The following is a 10,831-nucleotide window of genomic DNA, read 5'->3' as shown; positions in this document are numbered from 1 at the left end:
ATATACTTGCATATTATTATAAGATAATGTGTAAAAATAAAAATTCAGATTTATCAATATAATGCTATTTTAATAAATTTTGAGTAAAGCCTTGTGTCTACGATGCTGGAAATCGATCCGAGATCTCGATCCGAGAAACGTGTGGCCAATCAACTTGCACTTTTACGGAAAAGCTGCAAGTTGATTGGCTACATATTTCTCGGACCGAGATCTCGGAAGAAGAAGGGAGGGGAATTGATATATAATAATAATAATAATATAGTTAAATTTCTGGGAACAATGTGGAAATTGTGTTGGCACCATGTTTAATCTTTTGACGTGTACTCCGGTTTGGAAGTGTATACGTGTGTTTTGTTAAAAGGTTAGGATCGCGATGGGTGCAGGAGAAAATACCGTAAGTTCTTATTATTGATAACTGAAATGTTATTTTATCAGCCACGTTATCAATCGCACGTGTACAAAAATAATCATTTACGGAATCACGCGATACTCGTTCGAGCGGTTAATTCGACGGCCGAGCGTCAAACATATCGTCGCGTATGTTACTCCGAACAAAAGGGGGATTATATTTTAATAATGGAAGTATTAAATCTACTTCGTGATTATCTTTTTACATATTTTATTTTTTTATCGTGCTCTAAGTGCATATTCGTAATCATTGGCGATTGTTTAAAGCCAAGCTGGGAAAATTTGCTCTTCTTTTATTTTGACAATCCGCGCTCGAATGAACATTTAAAAATGATCGTGTAATTTATTTGAGATTATTGTGCAACTTGTTTGTTACGTACAATCTTATGTTATAATTCCTGCTTTTTGCGACTAGACATATTTTTCTTGTGTGAACAAAGTGGTGTCTATTTCTGTTAATATAGGTTATAAAAATCAATAAATGGGACGGCTCAGCCGTGAAGAATGCCTTGGATGATGCAGTCAAGGATGTACTTACGAAGAAATACAATTACATAGAAAATTTCGCGCTACTTGATGGACGACTAGCACTCTGCGGAGTCGCTGTTATAATTGCCATTGTAGCATTACTCTGCGATTATTTATATCCATTCCCTGCCTCTAAGCCTGTGCTAGTAGCCTGTGTTTCTTTTTATTTCTTTTTAATGGCACTTTTGACACTGTATACCACGTATAAGGAAAAAGGCATATTTGTGGTTGCAGTCCAAAGGTAAATGTGCAGACTTTGATATCTGTGTTTGTTTACAAAATCATATCTTTCTCTCTACGACCTCAGTATTTTTTATTTCTAATATTTAACATTTACATTAGCAAATTTTTTTGAATTTTGTTCATCTAATATTTTTTCTAATGTATTAATAGCGAAAACATGGATTTGTAAAATTCTACGAAACTGTGTAAAATAATTTTCCACTTTCAGAGATCCGGCTGGTTTCAATCCCGATTTGATCTGGGAGGCAAGCTCCTACCTGAAAAAATATGACGATAAGTACAATTTGGTATTGTCAGTTAGGAGCGCATCATCGGGTAACATTAATGAGACAACTGTAACCAAATCCGTTGCGAACTTCATCGACGTTAATGGTGTAGTGATACCAGAACTGATCGAAACTGTCGTGACGAGCATGCACGACAGCCTGACATCGCAACGCAAGGAAAAATAGCACGATATTGCTGGATATGGCTTTTGAAGAGTTTCTTTTTTATATGAATCAAGTTAGCATGTCGCAGTTTCTCAACCGTATCCTCCAGTCTACATTTTCAATCTCATGTAACAATGTAAATAACACATAGAAATGAGAAGCCAAGTATTTCCAATGATTTATATATAATGTAACTATTATATTCAACATGAGCATATAATTAATAAAATAAACATATAAATCTTCTTTTTTTAGATAAATAAGTTTGATATATTTTTATCATTTATTCTTGCTGTACCCGAAACGAATTGTACTAATAAACTGTGTGCAAATGAGACGCTCCGATTCTTAAAGACCGCCCAGCAGCCCTGAGTAAAGTTTCGTGACCGTAAAAGGGATCCGGAGATAATTGAAGAGCGCTAATATCATCGACCGTTTTGAATGTTTTATTTGATATCGAATCCCCAGGCTGCCGGTCTGTAAGAACATCTCGTCGGTGCCTTGGGCGATAAGTGGTTAATTATTTTTGTCAAGGAATAATTTCTTAGGTCCAACTCCACGACTCACTTTGGAGTTTAACTCGTTTAATGAAGAATTCATACGGCGTCCGATGTATGACGTTCATCCAAGAGAGTTCGTTTTCTAGAGATTCTACACGTGAATTGCATTGTGAAATGTGAATTTCTCCACTAACGAATTAATAAATCCCAATTAAAGTAAGTTATGGAACTGGACTTAAGAAACTGACTTGTAGTTACTTGCAATTAATTGAAAACCCACCTCATCCTCTTTATATACCGTTTTCACCAGGATTTTGTATGCGAGAAACGGTAGCCACCTAGCGGCGGCGCCGCGAGTTGCATGTGGCGTCAAGTCAATCGACCGCTACGAATATAACTTAAATAACAATTTCACAAATTAATTTTACATTACATAATATTTAATAACTTTAAACTTAAAATTTAATACTAAATTAACAAATAATAACAAAAAGATGTAATAACAAATAATAAAGTGCTATAATTATAAAATGCACATAAGTCATTACTAAATATGAAAAAATATATCGTAAAACTATGTCAACTGCAAGCAGCTAGATTTTGAAATGACGTAGAATTACGTCGCGAATGTGTTAACTTTCTTGCGCACACAAGAAAGTCGGCGGCCGAAGTGCCGGTCGGTTGCTCGCTTGTGACTTGTGTGCGTATCCCCCTTCCATCAGCCTGGATAACCTAAGCAGTATCAGTTAATATTGTTCGTGTTCTCGCTATTGTGTTTGATATTGGTTAATATTTCTAATTTTGTCTCGATATTCGGATAAAGTAATTCTTGGACATCTTGTAATAACATAACTTGTAATAACTTTAATAGATAGTGTAAATCTCGCACTTTTACAACTTTCGAAAATGACGACGCTCAGGGCCTTTACATGCACCGATTTACTCAGATTCAATAATGTGTAAGTTACAAACTTTTGCCCTAACCAAAAAGTCCAGTTGAACAATAAGAGTAATCCACCACTGACAACTATTGTAATAGTTTCCTTTTTTTGTTTTTAGGAATTTAGACCCGCTCACAGAAACAGTATCCTTTAGCTAATCATAATCACAATTAGATAATCAACAAGAAATTTAGGGATTTAGGGTAGTTATGACATTTACAATGACATTTTGTCATCAACTTCTTTCATTAAACATTTTTTACTGAAAATTTGATACATATTTAAAATACTGTGTTTTTATACAATGGATATAAAATTTTAAAAAGATTATTACTGTAAAGTCATAGTGAAAGCCTCTGAATATGTATCTGTCTTTCCTTACAATTTTATTAAGTATGGACTATCGTTTTATATGCATTACCTTGCACATTGGCCAGAATATATCCAAGTAGCAGAATCTCCAAGTGGTGAAATAATGGGTTACAGTAAGAACATTGTAATTCTCATAATATATATTATTGTAATGCGTGATTTCTCAATAATGTTGATCTTATTCCTTGTGCAAATGTTTTCAAAGTTATGGGAAAAGCAGAGGGTCATGGTGATAATTGGCATGGTCACGTAACAGCCCTTACAGTTTCCCCAGATTACAGAAGACTTGGACTCGCTGCAATGTTGATGAAATTCCTGGAGGAAGTGTCAGAAAAGTGAGTCATAATATCTATTAGCTATCATACAAAAGTACTCAATAAGTAAAATAGTAGCATGCCAGCAATTTGGCAATCAATTTGTTCAAAATATTGAGCACTATTTATGTCCATCATGAACTGCCATATCTTTGCACTTAAATGGTTAGGGAATTGTCATGCGATTTTTACCAGCATTCTTTCAACAGAATTTGCCAGAAACGTTTGACAAAATCCGTTTTGACAGATTTGATTGTCCAGACTATAAAAATATTATTTCTTTCCTGATATTTGTCTGCTATCTGCATATTTTTATTTTAATCAGGAAACAGGCATATTTCGTGGATCTTTTTGTCCGAGTAAGCAATAAAGTGGCTATTACAATGTACGAGCAATTAGGATACATTGTGTACAGGACAGTATTGGAATATTACAATGGGGATCCAGACGAGGATGCGTATGGTAAGTTACCTTGATGAGGAATCTAAGAATAAAATTCTTCAGCACATGAGATTAATATATATCGTTCGTTTCTAGACATGAGAAAGGCTCTATCGCGAGACGTGAAAAAAAAATCTATGATACCACTGACGCATCCTGTGAGACCGGATGAGGTAGACTGAAGCCCTGATCGTTTTCATGCACGTATGATGGTGAAAGAGTATTGCAGTATGTGAAATAATTATCTTTTTTTTTTTCGATTAACAAGTGCTGAATATATTCTTCATCTATAAAGAAAATTCGTGATATATTTGTCTACAAATTAATGTATCTACAAATTATAAATCCGCTACTAACTGCAAGTTAACTGAGAAATACACATCGCTGAAACTCATGCTCTCTTTTCTCTTTTTTATATAAGCTTGTCGGGTACAAAGCATTCCAGAATTATCATGTCCTCTTTCGCTTTATTCGAGTACATTCGGTCCCGTTAAAGTGAGACCAAAAAATGGTTCAACAATCGATTAACAGTTCACACGTTCGTATTAATGTGCAGTTTATTTGTTCTTCCTGTACAATAGTACACAATTTTTATCCACTCGTCGTCTCGCTCGTACTTTTCCCATACGAATAAATAATAAATACAAATGTAAAGATGATATAGGCTCGATAGAATGAAGATCCAGATAGAGCTCGATTCTATGAGAATTGCTAGCTGCCTATTTTGATTCTACTGATCCTTTAGAAACGCAAATCTTCCGCTCTCTCATTACACGGTATTTACACGAACGAATGAATAAATGTTTTACGCGTGTTACGATTCCTCCAACTACACATATCATGACACACGGGCGCTAATCGCCCATGCAATAGCACTCGGATATTGCGTATATCATATAAAAAATTAAGGACAAAATGTCGTTTTCTTGCATATCTTTGTACTGCTCTCAGTAGTCTGAGGTTCGAGTTATCCGTACAAACGTTCACGATCTGCCGTTCGAATGAAGTCGGGATATGCGCGAGTTTTTAGTGTGTCGACATTCCCAGACAACGGTGTGAGTGCAACGTAAAAGTCGTAGAGACGTCTGAAAAATCCCCGTCCCCGAGACGTCCTTGAATCGAGTGCCTCGCAGACGTCCTCCGAACCCCGAAGAAGCCCGTTTCCACTCGGTCCGGACGGGCGTACAACCTAGGGGTGTAGTCTCGGGAATTACAAAACGCAGAAGTCTTGTACGTATTGCACGAAAGCCCTACTTTGCAGCCCCGCTTGTAATTCGTAATCGCTAGAAGGAAGACGTTTGCTAGTTACGTAGGACACGTCGAACGTGAGTACAAAACTTCTTTCCTTTTTTTTTCCTCTCCTATATTTATATATAGATAACGCTATAACACCGTTATCACGTACGTTTTAATACACACACAGTGTTGCACACGTATTACGCGCAGGAAGCGCGGTCGCTAATTATTAAATAATAAATTACGTTCCTCCGATATTACATCTATTTGGTCGTGTCCTTGTACGAGAAAAGTAAACGCAGTCATTTACGGCTTAAATAAATAAAGATATCGGATATGAGACTAGCTGTTGTCGAAGTTGATGCAACGGTATGCAGTTCCTTTTATTTTATTTGCTGATCGATCCTGCGAAAGTAGCCTCATAAGAAGCAAAGAAACAGATGTACGAGGATAAGAAGAGAAGAAAGTAGTCAGTCTCTCTCTGTGAGTATAAACGGAATGTAAAGTAGTTCCGTTTACTAGATTCATTTATCATCCCTTAATGTATAATGGTTAAAACAAAATTCTCTCTCTATTTGCTACCTTATTTATTAAATTATCATTTCTTCCTCGATCGTATCAAAATCGAAAGTCTCGTGTAACGTTTTAAATTGTTAAACCACACGTATATGTAATTTCGAATAGATTTATAAAAATTCTTGGAGAACTGGAGATTCTCATTAGAAAGAAATTCATAATTCAAGCTGATATATAATTGAATTCATCATTTTACTACAAATATATCATTTCGATGAAATTTAAATTCTCAGTTCCAACTGATATATATATATCTAAACTTTTTAAACTCTCAAATTCAATGCTAACTTCAATTAAATTAGAATCTGTAATAAACTAGATTCGTTTCAAATGATGAACATAATAAATTTCGACAAAAGCAGCAGCGCAACTAAAATTTTCGAATGGAGTTTGAAAACAGTTGCGTTATTGATTACATGATTATAGCGATTATGACACTCATGTATGCTTTCCATGATTGCTACACACTTTGTTTGCAGTCGATACGCGTAGGTCGTAACAATGTTATTCGATAAAATTAGAAAGAAACGTATCGCTGCGTCACATATTCCTAAACATTTAGTAACTCCGATTAAAGTATATACAATACTATGTCACTGTTACGCGATACCTCGTACCGCGCTTTGTTTTTCTTCCGTTGAAATCGGTATAAATACGGTAGCAAAAGTGTGTCAGCGCGTTACACTTAGCCGCGGGATGAAACTATTCGATGTGTAATCGCACGTACTAATTAGGCAGTGTTACAGATCGATTCGCTTCGGTTTTGCGATTTCAGTCACTTTTTTTTCTTAAGCCACCTGCACACGCAATCCTTCGTGATTGAGAAAGAAGCTTGCGCGCTTCCTTAAGTATTTACATAGATTATGGTCTTACAAGCGTCGATACTAATTTACATGCATACACGACGTTAAAAACGTAAGTGTGATTCGCGACTACGACCCTCCCGCGCGCTTTACAAAATGAATGAGAAAGGACGCGCCGCGCCGGTCGTAGCGTACGATACTAATACTGCACTTTTATACGCTGCTTTTATACAATACGAACGACGGGAAAAAAAATATACGCATCGTAATCAGAACTTTGCGCGCGTGATCTGAGAAAGCGCGTATGCCGATATCTTTCTCCAGAAAACTAACGCGGCCAGCCTTTCTACTAAGGTCTTTGGTGATCCGGCGTCGACTTCAGTATATCAGGTTGAGTTGGAAGACAGCTTGAACCTGCAAAAAGGCAAACTTTGCAACTAAGTTTGTCGGCCGCGATTCCTGCGTCGTTTAATTTTACACGTAACACGTTTAGCGTTAGCAGAACTTTTTTTTTCACCGACCAGTCGCAGGTCTCAAGGTGGATTTGATGGACCGGTGCGATCCGTTACGCGTGAGAGTATTCATTTGCGGAGTGCCCGGTAACGCGTGGCCCAGCGCGTTCATATAGTCAGCGATCAGCAACGTTATTTCCAAAATCTGAAAGTGAAGTTACGATAAAGATATATAACGAATAATGAGATAAAAGTCTCGGAAATTAATAGCTCTTCGACGTCGCTTATACTTACTTTAGGTTTAGAAAGTGCGAATAGTAGCTTCTGTTCAGCAGCACCCTCGTCTGGACAGGCAACGAGCATAAAATCGTCTAGGCAGCCGCCGAATGTCACTATGTTCGCGTAATTGTAACGGCACATGATCGCCATTGTTTGTAATTCCAGCAACGTTACACTGTCCTCGGAAACCGCTATCCAAATGGTCACGGGATCGGGTTGTTTTAGCTAAAATTAATTTTTTAAAGTGAAATCAAATTATATGTAATGAAGAAATATCTATAATTGTACAATATTAATATTGTACAATTATTTTGTGTGCAAGTTCCTTCTAATGCAATATCTGTAACATTTCTATTACATACTCTCGCTTGATACAAGGTAGCTCCAAAGAAAGGCCACTTCCTGGTGCACGTAAGATATATGCGAACGCAATCCAACATGCTACGACCTTTCAGAGCGATCCACTTCTCCTGCAGCTTTTCCTGTAATTCTCTAGTGAAGAAAAATTGATATGTTACAAATATACGAGAACACGCAATGTTTGAATAAATATTCTCAATAAACTGCGCTTCTCGATCATTTACCTCAATTGATCGGCGGTAATGTTGGTCCGATAGCGTAGCGGATAGAATTTATCCAAAGCTTGAAGTACGAGATGATGTGGATTGCTTCCGGGGCCACTGCCACGTGCTTTATCGTTGTTGTACTCTCCAAAGTCGATCTGTGAAATTAATTAGTTAAAAAATTGATATATATATATATATATATATAGTTAACATAATAAATATATTTGTAAATATTTAAAATATATAAAATAAGCGTGACGCATATTTTATACTTATCATATAAATCATACCTGCGCCATCAATGATGCCAGTTCGAAGGCGAGTTCACGATTCAGCGGGAACTTTCCTTGCACGACTTGTTGGTTCACCTGATAACACAGCAGGAGCCTCTCCTTGTCCGTTTCCATTTTAGCAGCTTGCCGCCAGTAGCAACGCGATTTGTACGTCAATTGTATTACCCTGGTATTTTCAAACTTCCCTGAACCTTTCTGTCGTAACGCGGTCTCCCACTTTGAAATAATGTCGCATAACTGAAACGCAATCCGTGAAGTTTGAATCTTGCAATGCAATTCTGTTTTTATGATTATGGTTTGAGATTCTGTTTTAAATGCAAAAGTAGTCGTGATTAACACAATTAACTTATATAGAACCTTCGCTTGCAGATCGATAAAATGCTCGAGATCCTTTTCAATCGGGTCGTCGCTGAACAGTGTGAAGCCAGACTGATGAACGTCTCTGCAGCCGATCTCTTGATTCAGAGTATTCAAGAACTCCTCTATCGTGGTACTTCCATCGAAACTTACGACCTGATACGTGCCGTTGAGAAGGTGGACCGGTATGGCATGCGGCAGAGAATGATGATATGGATTCTTCATCAATATCGATAATACTTCCATTCTCGAGGGTTTCATCTCTCTCCCGCCGTTTTGCAAAGTTCTCTCCAACGCTCTCTCACAGTAAGCCGCATATTTACCGCATTCCGTTCTGAAATAACAACGCGGATATAAGTAACAACAATGCAATATGATGTATGATAAATTAATATTAATAGACATTACTTTTGACTCGATTAATGTAAAGAAAACTTTTCATTACATATATTGCATTATTATTAATAATAAATTTCTAAGTTTTATAACTTATATTTTGTGTAATTCCTCTTGTTACGTTATTATCACATAATAGGAGCATAAAATCTAGCTTCTCCTATTAACTATAATAACTTCAATCTCCTTATCTTAATATTTGCCTATCTCTATGTCTACAATTTTAAATCAAATGTGAATTGACAGTGTGAATAAAATCGCGAATTTTCGTAAGACTTTGTCTAACTTATCTCTCCTTTCGCTGCAACGATCGACTCACTCAGATCAACACTTTGGATCACTCACTTGCTGTCGGCGTTTCTTTGCAGATGCAGTTTCAGGTACCACAGTAGCCGATTGTTCTTGGGCAGGAAGAGGGAAACAGCGAGTGCCAGGAGCTGCCATCCCTGGATGAGCACGAACTGCGCGGGATTACTTTTGCAGTCCAAGATAGTGGAGGTCGAGTGGCCCTGCGTGAGCGGAGGACTGTGAGAAGTCGAGGCCGTTGATTGCGCGTCCGCATTTTCACCGCTGCCATTTGCCGCGGGACTTTGCGTATCGCAGGTGAAGAGCGATTGCGTGGCGCAGAGGAGGAGCTGCTGCAATGGTATGCTGGCATACTACTACGTCCCTGTATATATATATGCTTGGCCAATCCTAGCTTACTACTTTTCATCGTCAAAAGGTAAACGCGACAACGTTTTACTCACATTACGACCGGAGAACAATAGTAATATCATATCTTTGTTTTTGTCACTGTCTTATTTCACTGATCTATTTTATAAGTGAATCTTTGTTACTTGAATGCATATATGTGCACATCACTTGTACGTATATCTCATATAAAATTAATAAGTTAAAAGAAACTGTTAGAAATTGATTCCGTCCTACCGAATTTATGTTGTTCAAAATCAAGGATTGTTTCCAAGATGCTTAGCTTTTATTCTATTCTTTTCTATTCTCATTATATTTCATATATCATTTACTTTCTTTCTTAAGCATTTAATTTTTCTTATAATAATTATTTTTATATAATTACGCTGATTAAAATAAGCATAAATAGAAAATAAACTAAACAAAGAGAAATATTGAGAAATCTTTCCCCGATTATGAAAATTAAAAATTCATAATTTTAAAGAATAAATTTCAATTAGTTTCTTTTAATTTTTTCCGATTTTTCACATGACAACATCTCTTGTTTCTCCTTTTATTATAAATTATAAAATGTATACTATATAAAAAACCTTTTATTAATTCAATTACGAAACATTTTGAAATGATCTCGATTATCAAACAATTAATGGACTTCGAATTATTCATGTTTCGGTTAGTAGATAAGCACGAGAAATCGTAAATTTCACCGCACAACTCAACGTGTTAATTGGATAAAACGCGTACTCGTACTATAAACCCTTAAAACCGCATGAATTAAAACGTGTGAATGTGAAAAGCTCTTAGGCTCTTAGGCCGCGTGAGTCTACTATACTAGCTGTAAAGCGTTTGCGTTTACGTTCGTTGACGTTACATGAGACGAGTGAGATTCTTCTCTTGCATCCAATGTGCATCTACTGATATAAAATTTAGGACGATATGTCCACATATTATGCTTTTTCTTTTAATAAATTTGACAGAGAAAAGTTTAAAGGAAAAAAGGAA

At 36.5% G+C, this 10,831-nt stretch overlaps 3 protein-coding genes and 1 long non-coding RNA gene across 14 annotated transcripts in view; 2 read left to right on the top strand and 2 right to left on the bottom strand.

Moving 5' to 3' along the window:
• The first annotated feature begins 264 nt into the window (after positions 1-264).
• LOC105287514 (probable signal peptidase complex subunit 2) lies at positions 265-1,943 on the top strand. Its single transcript, XM_011353097.3, has 3 exons — positions 265-394; positions 873-1,177; positions 1,388-1,943. The coding sequence occupies exons 1-3, from the start codon at positions 374-376 to the stop codon at positions 1,629-1,631; spliced, it is 570 nt and encodes a 189-aa protein (XP_011351399.1). The 5' UTR covers positions 265-373; the 3' UTR covers positions 1,632-1,943.
• LOC109611541 lies at positions 1,705-2,468 on the bottom strand. Its single transcript, XR_002193962.2, has 2 exons — positions 2,391-2,468; positions 1,705-2,087 (listed from the first exon to the last, which is right to left on the bottom strand). It is a non-coding gene; the product is annotated as an uncharacterized LOC109611541 (long non-coding RNA).
• Positions 2,469-2,656: 188 nt separating this feature from the next.
• Positions 2,657-4,571, top strand: LOC105287513 (N-alpha-acetyltransferase 20). Of its 3 annotated transcripts, XM_011353096.3 has the most exons (7): positions 2,657-2,895; positions 2,982-3,069; positions 3,170-3,194; positions 3,446-3,536; positions 3,629-3,758; positions 4,063-4,199; positions 4,275-4,360. In XM_011353096.3, the coding sequence occupies exons 2-7, from the start codon at positions 3,017-3,019 to the stop codon at positions 4,358-4,360; spliced, it is 522 nt and encodes a 173-aa protein (XP_011351398.1). In that variant the 5' UTR covers positions 2,657-2,895; positions 2,982-3,016. The 3 variants fall into 3 exon arrangements, with proteins under 3 accessions (XP_011351398.1, XP_011351396.1, XP_019889891.1); XM_011353094.3 differs by having other exon boundaries at positions 2,658-3,069; positions 4,275-4,571; XM_020034332.2 differs by having other exon boundaries at positions 2,658-3,069; positions 3,150-3,194; positions 4,275-4,571.
• A 146-nt stretch (positions 4,572-4,717) lies between these two features.
• LOC105287512 (uncharacterized protein CG43867) overlaps positions 4,718-10,831 on the bottom strand; it is a 57,938-nt gene continuing 51,824 nt past the window's right edge. For 7 of the 9 annotated variants that reach the window (XM_026969994.1, XM_026969996.1, XM_026969995.1 and 4 more), the window contains exons 14-21: positions 9,482-9,774; positions 8,741-9,074; positions 8,381-8,620; positions 8,109-8,245; positions 7,887-8,016; positions 7,540-7,749; positions 7,315-7,450; positions 4,718-7,207 (exon numbers count right to left, since the gene is read on the bottom strand). In XM_026969994.1, coding sequence (XP_026825795.1) covers positions 7,143-7,207; positions 7,315-7,450; positions 7,540-7,749; positions 7,887-8,016; positions 8,109-8,245; positions 8,381-8,620; positions 8,741-9,074; positions 9,482-9,774 — 1,545 coding nt within the window. In that variant the 3' untranslated portion in view covers positions 4,718-7,142. The remainder of the gene's footprint in view (positions 7,208-7,314; positions 7,451-7,539; positions 7,750-7,886; positions 8,017-8,108; positions 8,246-8,380; positions 8,621-8,740; positions 9,075-9,481; positions 9,775-10,831) is intronic. The other 2 variants (XM_026969997.1, XM_026969998.1) reach the window with 1 other exon arrangement.

The sequence above is a fragment of the Ooceraea biroi genome, chromosome 5, assembly GCF_003672135.1.
Source record: "Ooceraea biroi isolate clonal line C1 chromosome 5, Obir_v5.4, whole genome shotgun sequence".
Classification (NCBI taxonomy): Eukaryota; Metazoa; Arthropoda; class Insecta; order Hymenoptera; family Formicidae; genus Ooceraea; species Ooceraea biroi.
This window is presented reverse-complemented; position numbering and strand designations above follow the sequence as displayed.